The sequence below is a fragment of a genome, unplaced genomic scaffold (genome assembly GCF_019419815.1).
Source record: "Pyrus x bretschneideri cultivar Hongxiangsu unplaced genomic scaffold, Pyrus_bretschneideri_v1 Contig7, whole genome shotgun sequence".
Classification (NCBI taxonomy): Eukaryota; Viridiplantae; Streptophyta; class Magnoliopsida; order Rosales; family Rosaceae; genus Pyrus; species Pyrus x bretschneideri.
In genome coordinates, this window is record NW_025999809.1 from 2,768,520 (window position 1) to 2,782,019 (window position 13,500).

At 40.1% G+C, this 13,500-nt stretch overlaps 3 protein-coding genes across 3 annotated transcripts; all 3 read right to left on the minus strand.

The window, feature by feature from the left end:
* Positions 1 to 1,079: 1,079 nt before the first annotated feature.
* On the minus strand, positions 1,080 to 1,974 carry LOC125472467 (amino acid transporter AVT3B-like). The gene has a single exon (XM_048573971.1). The coding sequence runs from the start codon at positions 1,839 to 1,841 to the stop codon at positions 1,104 to 1,106; it is 738 nt and encodes a 245-aa protein (XP_048429928.1). The 5' UTR covers positions 1,842 to 1,974; the 3' UTR covers positions 1,080 to 1,103.
* Positions 1,975 to 2,930: 956 nt separating this feature from the next.
* On the minus strand, positions 2,931 to 8,443 carry LOC103932886 (disease resistance protein RPV1). The gene is made up of 5 exons (XM_048573916.1): positions 7,353 to 8,443; positions 6,022 to 7,233; positions 5,581 to 5,871; positions 3,993 to 5,483; positions 2,931 to 3,825 (listed from the first exon to the last, which is right to left on the minus strand). Exons 1-5 carry the CDS (start codon positions 7,836 to 7,838, stop codon positions 3,616 to 3,618), a joined length of 3,690 nt encoding a protein of 1,229 aa, XP_048429873.1. The 5' UTR covers positions 7,839 to 8,443; the 3' UTR covers positions 2,931 to 3,615.
* A 2,118-nt stretch (positions 8,444 to 10,561) lies between these two features.
* LOC103932888 (amino acid transporter AVT3B) lies at positions 10,562 to 12,201 on the minus strand. The gene has a single exon (XM_009342538.3). It carries the CDS (start codon positions 12,024 to 12,026, stop codon positions 10,743 to 10,745), a length of 1,284 nt encoding a protein of 427 aa, XP_009340813.2. The 5' UTR covers positions 12,027 to 12,201; the 3' UTR covers positions 10,562 to 10,742.
* Between the last annotated feature and the right edge of the window lie 1,299 nt (positions 12,202 to 13,500).

Here is a 13,500-nt window from a genome sequence, read left to right on the forward strand (position 1 = left end):
ATTCGTCAAAACAATAGTCTATTTGTTTACTTAAGCCATTTGTCTTCTTGTTTGTAATCATCTTTTCAATCTTTCAATCAATTAATCAAACTATCCTTTTGGGATTTCTATCTAACTGGTGGACTCCAGACTTTGTTCTACAAGGATTTACACTGGTAATCCTTCTTAGCTTCGTGCTGCGTCACAAAGCTTTTCTTCTGTGGTCTCGAACTTGAAGTCGAAGGTATTGACACCATTGTAGATGCCATTATCCATGTTGCTGGTAATTAATTCCCCACTAGTAAGACTATCACGCTGGGTCTAGAATGGAACATCACATCAGGTCACCGTTGCTAGTTGCCTCACCATCACCCTAGTCATTGCCAGCAGCACAACCTTACAAACAGTATCCTTTTCACTACTTGTGATTGTTTGGGTGACGGTATACCTTGTGCAGAAATTATTATTGCTCATGTTGAGATTGTTGCCGACCTTGATGTGCCAACACAAGGTGTGTCAGTCGTTGCTGGTAGAGTCATCGGAGTCAGTGACGATCCAATCATCCTTACTAAGCCTCCACAATTTGCCCGAGGAATTCGACTTTATGCGGATGCTCCCGTCCGCATTGGTGAAAACCTGGTTCCTCACCATTGGATCTCCAATTTTGGTGGTTGAAACTGCAGATACAAGTGTCCGTTGTTCAAGCGGCGCTGAGGTAGTTACCATTGTGGCCTTTGAACGCCACTTGTTTGGGAAGTGTCACGACCAGTGATTCCCAATCGAGGACTGCAAACACACTAGCCACATCTTTTGAGATAAGCATTGGGGGTGGTGACACGAATATGATACCCCTGAATGCTAAGTTACTCGTGAAAATACTTGCATAGTTTCCGAATTGGACACGGCAGAATTGGAGTAATATACTTTAATACTTTTAGCATAGTCATCTAATTGGTCGACAGGCTCGAATAAGGTACATGAGGTTTTGGATTTGTCTTCCTTTGATTCGTCAGCCCCAGCAAAAATCCCCATGCCAATATACGAACTTACGAGGGGTGCGGCAAATCTTTTAGTCATACAGATAAAATCATTCAATCTATGCGAATCAAAGTACACATCAACTCTTATAACCCTCCTATACTTTGGCAGCAAATATCTCCTGGAGAGCAGACCAAGTTCCTGAAACCCCAAGAAACAACTCCCAACACCAAAATGCTCACATCAGAGCACCATTGCCCCCACCCCATCTCACTCTTGAACACGATCAGATGATACAGAGTCGGCACCACAAACCCTAATGCACAGCACACACCACTCCCCACCAACGACATGAAATCCGCGAAATTGGGGACCAACAATGCCACAAAGATCACTGCCAAAACCAGCATCCATCTCATCCACAAGCAATACCTCCCTCCCCAAAACCGCCTTTCGACAATCTCATACACCGGGTTCATCATTATAGGCAATGTGAAGAACAGATTCACCATAAGGCCAAGCTTCACCAGGGTACTAATCAATCCTGCACCGTAATTAGCCGTGATCATATCCTTGGTATGGTCCCCAAATGCAAAATAACCAAGAGCTCCAAAGCTTCCATACATCAGTGAAATGAATGTCATTGTCCAAGCCAGAACCTTCCCAAACTTGTCCTTATCTTTCGCCTCCGACTCCAATGGCAGAACCATCCTAACCCCTTCGAAGGAGTACACTGCCACGCCTAGCCCGTAAAAGAACAGAGAAAGGTCTCCAAATGCCTTCACTTCCGCCATTTTTTTCAACATAACCACCACATCCTCCACCATCACAACCCCCATTGCTCCGAGATCAATCACATCAGCAAAAATACTCAACGGGGCCATATATGGGTCAGTGTTGCAATCAAATTCAACCCCAATTGGAAGGGAAAACACCCCCAAATGCAGAAGCTTTTGGGTGCCAATCCCAAAATCTGGGGTGTCAAATCGGATTAAACCCCTTAAATTACCAAAATACCCCCCCCCAACAACAAAAATTGTAATTTTATAATTAAGCTGATGCGGACAATTACATTTAGACCCTTCTATGATATATTTATTATCTAGCTTACCTTTTCCCAATAGTTACAGTAGGGTGCAGAGCACCAAATCATTAGAGTTTCCATTTCATTCTACCATATATATGTAAGGTTGCGCCTCTTTGATGGCTATGAGAAATATGACAGCACTTCTATCTTTGATTTCCTTATTGCACTTACTTCAAGCTTAATTTTCTTGAAAAGGTCATACCATAAGCCCTCGAGGTTTCGATTCAAATTTAGTTTTCAACATTATGTACACGTACATGAATATGATTAGGGAAACACAAAAAAAGTATAAGAAATTGAATTTTGAGGCTCGAAAATTAATTAGGACACCCACTTAGGGGCAAAATAGTCATTTCACATCTTGGAAATAAAATACAATATTTTAAGGAAGGGGATGTAATAGTATGTTGCCGTTGTACAAGGATGGCTAACTCAACCATCACTTGTTGAATTTGAAAATTTGCTTGCCAATCAAGAAGCTATGACTAAACAAATGGGATGGGTTCCTAAGGGGCAAAATAGTCATTTCACATCTCGGAAATAAAATACAATATTTTAAGGAAGGGGATGTAACAGTATTTTGCTGTTGTACAAGAATGGCTAACTCAACCATCACTAGTTAAATTTGAAAATTTGCTTGCCAATCAAGAAGCTATGACTAAACAAATGGGATGGGTTTCGTCTAAAGGTGAGGAGGAAGCGCTCTACACCAAAAAAAAAAAAAAAAAAATGTAAAAACAGCTTCATGTCGGTGGTGGATCTAAAAGAAATGTTGACAAGGCGAAAAGTCATCAAGGAGAAGAAAGTTCTTGGCCATGGGGGGCTCCAAAGTATCACAGCAACCGTGGTCATTTCATGTTATTCGTGTGATTTCAATTTTACAACAATAATTTGTGAGTTCAAATTAATTTAGTGCTTGACGTTGGCCTCAAATCTAAACAGTTGGTAATATTAATTAGCAGCATGCAAATGTGGAGGCTGCAACAAGATTATGGAACAGATATTGATCTTTTGAATGAAGCCGTACGTTCAACTTCAAGCTGAAACCCATCTCTTTACAGCCAGTGCCACTTTGTAAAATAAACTTCAGTAAAAAGAAAAGAAGAATACCTTACACATGGGTTGGTTGTAGTACAGAACAATCCACGATTGCCAATGTCATCATCCACTTCCACTCGCTTCATTCTCATCACTTCGAATGGCTTCGCCCCCATCACTTCCACTCGCCTCAGACTCATCTTGTCGCATATCAGCTACTACTTCAGGCTCCTTCGAAATAACTTCTCATTTTAACTTCTCAGCATCGTCGGCATACAACAGGCAGATCCCACATTTTTCCACTTTCACATAGGACACGAGTTGGTCACAATTCCGTGGGCAAAAGAAGTGAACAGAGGCCTCGGTGACGCGTTTGCAAAAGTCATTGGAGAGTTTTGCTTCCTTATCAAGTTCGAAGGCGTTATACCACACATACATGTGATATGGATTGAAAACGTAGTCATGCCGTTCTCCATATCCACACGGAAAAATGAAATGACGACTGATATCCTGGCTTTCACCGTCATTATTTTTTAAAGTGAATTAACTCCCAACCTCAAAAGCGGATATTGGCCATATGCAACAACAACAGAGAAAGCAAAACCCAAGAACCCTGCACGAAACCAATCTGGTGGAAGCTCGATGTTTACCGAAGATCCCCCATTTTGATAGCTGAACCAAATTGGAATTTGCCTTCCCGGGCATACAATGGTAACCAAAGGCCGCCGATAAGGGTACTTTTCCTATAACATTGGTGGACATCGTATTATTTAAATGATAAGAAAATAGAAGCTGCTCCAGGTCTAATTTGTTAGAGAGCAAAGATACATTTGTATTCAATTCAATCACAAGAGTGAGAAAAACAGGGAGAGAGAGAGAGAGAGAGAGAGAGAGAGAGAGAGAGACATACATTATCCTCTTCTATAAACATGGATGATGCAGTTGCCACTCGCAAAATTCTGAGCTGTGCATCAGCCATTATGTTGCTCTTTGCATTCTGATCCAATGCTCGGCAATTAGAAAATTTATGCACCCCTGGAAAAAGTTCAAATTTGTCCCAACATTGTACGAGTGCAGTCCTTGAACTTGACACTGTCTTCAGGGATGTGCAGCCATCTGCTTCAAGACAACATAGCACCGGGAGCTCTGGTAATGATTCAAGCCTATTGCACATGATTAAGCACAGGCGAGACAGCTGAGAAGCTTGTTTTATGCTTGCAGGTATGTTCTTAATTTTGGTTCCACTTAAATCTAAATCACGTAATGAGGTTAAGCAAATGAGGCCAGGAGGGATTTCGGATATACCGCTGTAACTGAGGTCTAGTACTTCCAAAGAAAGCAAACTGACTAAGACAGTAGCAGGAAGCAAAGTTTCAAGTTTCCAACAGGAAAAGAAGCTGAGAGTTCTGAGTTTGGTTAAACTGTAGATGCTGTTCGGGAAAAACTCAAAGTTCTTGCACAGACGAAGATCTAGTGTTTCAAGTCCAATTAGATATTTGATTGATGACGGAAGCTCTTTAACCAATGTCCCTTCTAAACAAAGAAACTCCAGATCCTTCATTGGCTCCAATATTTGAGGAAATTCGTAAAATGCAGAGCAGCCAGTGAGATCAACTCCCTCAAGAGATTTCAACTTACAAATGCTTGTTGGAAGGCATTTAAGCTTTTCACAACCTTTCAGTCGAAGTTTTTTTAGAACATAGAGAAACTCGATTGATGAGTGTAGTTCTTTAATCGATGTTCCTTCTAAACTGAGAAACTCCAGTTGTTTCATAGGCTCCAAGATTTCTGGGAAGTTATTGAATTTAGAGCAACCAGTGAGATCAAGTTCCTTAAGAGATTTCAGCTTACAAATGCCGGTTGGGAGAGTCACGAGCATTTTGCAATCTTTCAGTTGAATTGTGGTGAGACTACAGAGGCGCTCCAGTGATGATACAGGCAATACTTCTATTGTTGTTCCAGTCAAATCTAATACACTTATATCCCTGGGAAGCTCCGAAAACTCGCCAAGAGAGTAACAGTGTTTTAGATTAAAAGTACCGGAGACTTTCAGCTTACATCTGCCGCTTGGAAGTTTCTTAAGGTTTCTGCAATATCCAATGTTAAGCCTAGATATTTTTTCATTAGACCAAACTGATGAAGGCAATTCCTTTATACCAGTGCCTGTTAAACTTAAGAATTCAATATTGCCTGGCATCTCAGGAAGATGTTTGAGACGCATGCAACATCCAAGATTAAGATAAGTAAGCTTGTCAAGGTATTCAAAATACGAAGGTATTTTAACCAAACTTTCACAGTCAAGAAGATTTATATGCTCAAGTTTTGGACTCCGAGAGAGATTTGGCACTTCAGTTAGATCTTCGGAATAACAAAGATTGATCACTTTTAAGTTCATCAGATTCTGTAGAAAAAGTTGAAGAGAAATAGCAAGAATTAATAACTACTTATCGTGACTTTCTACATGACATTTATACATGAACTAAAATAAGAATAAATACCTTGTCGTCTTTCCAAAGCTGTTGAACATGGCTGTTGGGCATATGAAGCTCAACAAGACTTTCCGGTGAAAACTTTAACGGCAAAGATTTCAAAGGATATCCACGCCAGTAAAGATAACGAAGAGAATTTGGAAGATGTAGAGAAACCTTTAATTTGCAGTAGTCGCCAGTCTTAGAAAAATCCACACTGAGCAATATTAGCTTAGACATCGATCTGAAATCTGCATCGTTCAATTCAAGCTCTTCAAACTCAGATCTGTTAAAGAATATGGCTTGAACCGATGTTGTTCCCTGACAATCAAGAACAAAGTATAAATGTGAATACAACATATATACAACAAAACTTAATTGAAACTGCATTCATAGGAATCCGACTTGTTCATCACAAGTTTGCTAGTTTTTATTTTTCTTCTTAGGAAAGTGAATGCATTTGACTCTTACCGTGTTATTTCTCAATACATGATACACATCCTCAGCAGTGAACAACCTACTGCGTTTTCCAGGCTCTTCAATACATTGCTCCAAAACAATTTTCCTGCCCATTTCTTGAAGTAAATCATGCATCTCTATTTTTCTCCATGTTGAAACAACTGATATGAGAGACATGTCAATGAGAACCCTAGTTCCGGCTGCTGCAGAGAACCCACGAATATCAAACATTTTTTTTACATCATCCATACGCTTTCCTTTATGAAAACATGCTATATCCAGAAATATCTCCTTCTCATTTTTTTCTAATTCATCATAACTTCGTCTCAACACTTTCTGGAGTTTTTCACTTGGAAATTGTTTCAATTTTTTCAATTCGTCTTCCCACTCTTCTTTGCTCTTGCAATGAAATGAGGACCCCATCGTTTTAAGAGCTAACGGATTGCCTCCAGCATAATCCACCACCATCAGTGACAACTTTGTATAATCTGTTGTAGGAGTGCTATTCTTGAAAGCATTCAAATGAAAGAGCTGCAGAGCTTCATCCGGTTTCAATCCCTCAATCTCATATATCTTGTCATCTTCAACAGTTCGCTTAAGTGTGTTCCTATCTCTACTTGTTATAATGATTCTACTTCCAGTGCCATACCGAAGATGATCGCTAGCTAGATGCTCCATTTGCATTGGATCACTCACATCATCAAGAACAACAAGGACCTTTGTACGGCTGAGTCTTTCTCGAACAAAAGTTGATCCTATGGGTAGATCTTTTTCCTTTAATATCTCGCTAAGAAGTTTATTTTGCAAGCAGTCTAGTCCATTTGTTTGTCCTGATATCTCTCTAACATTTTTAAGAAAACAACAAGCTTCAAACTTAGAATAGAGCCTGCGAAATACAGCCTCCGCAACAGTGGTCTTGCCAATACCACCCATGCCCCAAATGCCTACAGTGCAAACATCTACTGTATCATTCATGCATAATAACAATTCAATTTGTTCAATGTGGGTTTTAATTCCAACCAGGCCTTTTAAATCACATGACGATTCGCGAGTCAATATGTTCCAAATAGTGTCGACAACTTTCTTAACTAAGTCGGCCTCTGTCCTGGCATATAGAATTATGAAGGACAAACAATTGTTTGTAAGTATAAACTTCCTTAATAAATCTGGTATGAATAGAAAAACTTGAGTAGATACAGAAATTTGTATAATTAAGTTAGGGAGTTAGTTACCCTGTTTTGCTGGAATGATCAAATCCAGATATACCGGATGCTTCTTTCAAAGCGGCCCTCCAGTTGTGCACCTTGTCAATTCTGCTCTTGAAACGTTTCTCAAGTTGAGAAAATGCATCTGCATAACTCCCCTGTTGTTTTCCCACATCTGATGGGTTGACTGTCGTAAAAAATAGGTATAACCATCTGCCCGTATTTTTCCTTGCGCTTCAGCATATGTACCAGTTCATCCAAACACCACGAGGAAGAAGCATAGTTTCGTGAGAAAATGACTACTGAAACCGTAGATTTCTCGATTGCTTCTAGAAGGGCAGGTCTGATGTCGGCTCCTCTATTAAGTCTGTAATCTATGTATGTTTCGATTTTCTTCTGACGTAAGGCCTCATGAAGATGGCTGGTGACACCAAGGCGGGTGTCCTCACCTCTGAAACTAACAAAGACATCGTACTTTTCACGAGAAAGGGGGATATCACCACCATCATCATCATGCTCGGTAGCAGCAGAAGAATCCCGAGAAGAAAATGTTAATGATCTGCACCAAATGTACAGCAGAGTCATGATGGTGATGAAAACTTGACAGAATCCGATGAACTCCATCTCTACTGTATCTAACACTGAAAATCAAGCAAATGAAGCGAACTGAGTAATTGCCTAATTGGTTATAGATAGAAGAAAGAACATCGGATATTTGAGATGAACGGGATAGAACAGCACTAGAGCAGATTTTACTTCACCAATGGTAGTGGTTGACTTGAGCTGACTTGACTATTTGCACAAATTAGTTACAATTTACAAACACGTACACCAGAAAATTCAACGGTAGACATGAAAATATAGAGAAGTAGAACGGAAGTTGCCCGAACCCTTCCTCTGAAGAAAATATACATTCAAACTTTGAAAGCATTCACGCCATTCAAATGGAATCCTTATCAAGTTGTCTGATTAATATCAATAGTCAAGTCAGCAACCAGACTTATGGTGTTGTATACTCCAGGGTTTAACTTTTACAGCAAGTAATAAAGTCAGCAACCAGCCAACCCTACATCTCCTCCTCCTCCTATCAGGTGTACCCAGAACCCCTCATACATGGACCATGACCAGTTCAACTGCTTGCAGAAGTCTCGCACCTCCTCTCCTCCTAGTCTTCATCAAAGTCGGAGAAGTAAAAGGTCCTCACTTCTGCAAAATTGCCCCTTTGAGAGAGAGAGAGAGAGAGAGAGAGAGAGAGAGAGATTAAACTTTTCCGTTGAACTACGGACAGGTTATTATTGTTCAAAGTGAATGGAATAGCAGTATTATCGAATAGAAAGAGATAAGTTGGAGTTGGTTGCTTAAGCGGTATAGTGATAGCCAAGTTAGAGCATTTCTCGAAAAGAAAAGAAACATACCTTACATTGGTTGTATCAAGGTCGAATTCAATTGACAATTTTACATGGCTTCATAAGTTCATACTCATCACGGCCACTCTCTTTCTCCTTCATGATCTCCTATTATTACTGCTTCTGCGAAATGACACTGAATTATAATTTCTCAGCATCTTCGGCATTCAACAGGTGTATGCCACACTTTTTGACCTTCACGTACGAAAGGAGTTCATCAAAAGTATTCAGTGGGCAAATGAAGTGATTGAAAATGAATGCGTTCACCCTTCTTCATATTCAGACGGAAAAATGAAAAGATTACTGATTCCACAGCATTCACCACAATTACTTTTGACATTGAAATGAACTTTCAAACTCAAAAGTGGAATCAGAAGATATAGGTCGTATGCAACAACAGAGCATAACAAATGTGTACATTTACCATAAAAGAAAATTGGGTACTTTTTATACAAAAAAAACTGGTACATTTTAGATTAAAAAGTGGGTACATCTTCTGTTCCATATCTTCTTCTACTTGTTCTTTCCAGAACTTGAGATCATTTTTAATTTCACAGCATTTCGGCAATTTCACTGACGTCGGACTCGTCACTTGATTCTTCACGCTCATCACTTCTACTGGCTTTAGGCTCATAACGCTTCTGACTCATGTGTTCCCATGTATTCTTCAGCTTCTAATTCCCTTCATAAAACATCAAATTTAAATTTCGCAGCATCTTCGCCGTGCAACAGGCAGACACCACACTTTTCCTCCATCACAAGAAACAGGTTGGCTGGAATTATCGAGAGGTAAGAAGTGAACGGACGCAGCAGTGACAAGTTTATAAAAATCAGTGGAGCATTTCGCTCCCTCTTCAAGTTCAAAGCCATTATACCACACATGTACATGATGTGGATTAATATTATACTAACCTTCATCACATGGAAATTTGTAAGAACAACTGATTTCACGCATTTTGCCATTATTCGTTGTGAAATTGAACTTGACTCCTAAGCTGGAATGCATATGTCGGTGGAATGCAACAACAATGACAAAGAGAGGTTTTGAAACCTGTTCAAAACCAATAGCGATGAAGCTTGACTTTTATGGAAGATCCCTCATTCTGATAGCTGAACCAATTTGGAATTTCATACCCCCGACATATGATGGTAACTAGAGGCCCATAAGAGTACTTTTCCTGTCACACTGATGAACATCATAATATTCCTACTCGTAATAACATAGCAGCTGTGTACTTCAACAGAAGTGCATGTGTATGTGTATGTGTGTGTGCACGCACAAGAGAGAGGGAGAGACAGAGGGAGACTCCAATCCAATGACGCAGTTGCCACTTGCATAAGTCTAAGCTGTGCATTGGCCATTATGTTGCTCCTTTCATTCCAATCCAATGCTCGACAATTATAAAAATTAAATTCCCCTCGAAAATGTTCATATTTATCCCAACCTTCTATGATTGTAGTCCTTCAGTGATGTGCAGCCATCCGCTTCAAGGAGTATCAACACTGGAAGCTCTGGTAGAGATCGAAGCCTCTTGCAATTCACTAAGAAAAGGCGAGACAGCTGAGAAGCTTATTTGATGCTTGCAGGTATGCTCTTAATCATGGTTCCACTCAACTCTTAATCTCGTAATGAGGTTAAGCAAATGAGGGTATCAGGGCCTCACCTTCTTGTTTTCTTCATGTATGTGGCGCAAATATTTGTTGTTGTGGTTTGATTTCAGCACAACAAACCTCGGCGGAGTTGGCATTTTAATTCTCTCTTTCTAGTTTCTATCCCGTTCGTTCTCAAACAAGTCACTTCAATTTTTCTTTGTGCAAGATGCATTCTATGTTCAACGTACTTTACCAGCACACAACAGAAGAATAATGAGGATTCATAAACAGCAAATGAAACAAACCATTCCAAAACCAGAAAAAGCTCCCAAATCAAAAACTCAAACATTTTCCGTGACAAATGACAATGCAAGCCCTTCATTAGATTGTGGTAGATTTCTTTAAACATCAGACCTTTACAGGTTTTGAATAATGATGCAATCAAACTGTGATGACAAATCTTCTAGTCATACAGATAAAATCATTCAATCTATGCTAATCAAAATACACATCAACTCGTATAACCCTCCTATACTTTGGCAGCAAATATCTCCTGGAGAGCAGACCAAGTTCCTGAAACCGCAAGAACAATTCCTAACACCAAAATGCTCACATCAGAGCACCATTGCCCCCACCCCATCTCACTCTTGAACACGATCAGATGAAACAGAGTCGGCACCACAAACCCTAATGCACAGCACACACCACTCCCCACCAACGACATGAAATCCGCGAAATTGGGGACCAACAATGCCACCAAGATCACTGCCAAAACCAGCATCCATCTCATCCACAAGCAATACCTCCCTCCCCAAAACCGCCTTTCGACAATCTCATACACCGGGTTCATCATTATAGGCAATGTGAAGAACAGATTCACCACAAGGCCAAGCTTCACCAGGGTACTAATCAATCCTGCACGGTAATTAGCCGTGATCATATCCTTGGTTTGGTCCCCAAATGCAAAATAACCAAGAGCTCCAAAGCTTCCATACATCAGAGAAATGAATGTCATTGTCCAAGCCAGAACCTTCCCAAACTTGTCCTTGTCTTTTGCCTCCGACTCCAATGGCAGAACCATCCCAACCCCTTCGAAGGAGTACACTGCCACGCCTAGCCCGTAAAAGAACAGAGAAAGGTCTCCAAATGCCTTCACTTCCGGCATTTTTTTCAACATAACCACCACATCCTCCACCATCACAACCCCCATTGCTCCGAGATCAATCACATCAGCAAAAATACTCAACGGGGCCAAATGGGTCAGTGTTGCAATCGAGTTCAACCCCAATTGGAAGGGAAAACACCCCCAAATGTAGAAGCTTTTGGGTGCCAATCCCAAAATCTGGGGTGTCAAATCGGATGCTGTGGGTGCATTGAGCAAATGTGCTAAAGTATTACCGATGAAAATGAGATACCCGACGCAGAACCCGGCCTGAGCAAGAATGATCAGAACATCCACCAGCAAGCGCCCCCAAACGCCGCAGACGGCGAAACCCAAATCCCCAAAAGACGGGATCCTTGTGAACCCATTGGAAGACTCGAGCTTTCTTCTGGTATAAACGATCAGCATCATGCAATGGTGGGTGAGGAACGCAACGAGGAGGAGCGTGAGGAGGCTCATGAGCCACCCGGTGCGCTTGAAGGAATACGGGAGGCCAAGAACGCCGGCTCCGACGACGGCGATGAAGACGTTGGCGAAGGTCTTGGATTGGGACGACAGCGGCTTGGGGTCGCCGATCAGCGGCGTGTTCTCCGTCGGGGGCGGCTGCCTGAGACGCTGGGACGAGGAGGTTGCCTCCTTGTCGCCACCCATATTTTGATCTCTGTTTTGATTCTAGACCCTGAATTAACAAAGACCAATAACAAAAGTCGAGGGAGACGGTGTGGTGGGGTCCAGGGTGGAGAGTTTTGAGAGATTTATACGATTGTAAGTTGCCAAAAGATTGGGGAAGATATGGGAGGGAGTTGCGGATGACGGTAATGCGCTTGGTTTGTTTTTGTTTAAATTTTCACCTGATTGCTGTATTGGATGGAAATACAAGGAAATTGTTTATTTTTCATTTAACTTGATCAAGCAAGAAAATGAATCCTTAACAAACACAACTTCTAATTAGGGGATTTTAGAAATAGAAAGGCTTCTTTTTACTGTTGGAGAATAATTTGCATGAAACAGAGATTACATATTGACTAGAGATAAATTGTTCTTCATAGATTAAGATACGAGTTAACATCGTCATCTGATATTTCTTTTTTGTATCTACTAAGTCTTTGCGATTATGATCTACAAAATAACATTCGATTACAAAAGGACTCATTAGGAGTCATTTGAGTCAAATATTAGCAATGCACTATAGTGCAATTATGATCACAAACCTTTGATTTGAGTATACAATTGAGGCATTTCAAAGTTCTTTCTTAGGTATTGTATTTTTGGTGAAGGTCCAATGCACTCTTCTTACAAGATCTTCTATCTGGCATGGTTTGCGACCTTTGTTTGTGGATATTTGTCAAAACTCTAAATGGTTGGTGGGCACTAGTGCTTCTATTAGTTTTTGGCATGCTAATTGGATTGGTGATCATGTTGTGAATTGGTGTTGCCATGTCGATTTAACTGCCCACTCTTGCTGCTATTTGGATGGAAATTTCAGGAATTAAGCTTTTTTTGTCAGGAATGGATGATAAATTAATTTGGTTGCCTTCTTCTGATGGTGCACTTTCTTTATCTATGACTTATGATTTTAAGCCAAGTTAACAATCAGTTGTTACTTGGGTTAGATGGGTTTGGCATGTGGACAATTGTGGAGCATGTGTCGATTTAACTGCCTAGTTTGCTTTTGTTTATATTTTCACCTGATTGCTGTTTTAGAGAGTTTGATGGATATACATGGAAATTACTTATTTTTCATTTAACTTGGTTAAGCAAGAAAATGAATAATAACCAACCAACCAATCATTAACAAACACAACTTATAATTCGGGGATTTTAGAAATAGAAATCCCCCTACCCATATGACATTATGTTTGCCTCAAATTTGTCACGATATCACTTATCTTTTTACTGTTAAAGAATAATGCGCATGAAACAGATATTACATATTAACTAGAGATATAATGTTCTTCTTAGATTAAGATATGAAGAAAAATCGTCACCTAATATTTTTTTTTTTTTGTATTATCTACTAAGTCTTTGCGATTATGATCTACAAAATAAAATTCAATTACAAAAGAACGTCAAATATTAGCAATGCACTATAGTGCAATTATGATCTCAAACATTTGATTTGAGT

Excerpts from the sequence above, each read along its gene's own strand:
- LOC125472467 (XM_048573971.1), bottom strand. The coding sequence starts at position 1,841 with ATGGCCCCGTTGAGTATTTTTGCTGATGTGATTGATCTCGGAGCAATG.
- LOC103932886 (XM_048573916.1), bottom strand. The coding sequence starts at position 7,838 with ATGGAGTTCATCGGATTCTGTCAAGTTTTCATCACCATCATGACTCTG. Across the intron at positions 5,484-5,580 it reads AGCTTTGGAAAGACGACAAG|AATCTGATGAACTTAAAAGT; the intron begins GTATTTATTCTT and ends CTTTTTCTACAG. Across the intron at positions 3,826-3,992 it reads TGTTTATAGAAGAGGATAAT|GAAAAGTACCCTTATCGGCG; the intron begins GTATGTCTCTCT and ends CCAATGTTATAG.
- LOC103932888 (XM_009342538.3), bottom strand. The coding sequence starts at position 12,026 with ATGGGTGGCGACAAGGAGGCAACCTCCTCGTCCCAGCGTCTCAGGCAG.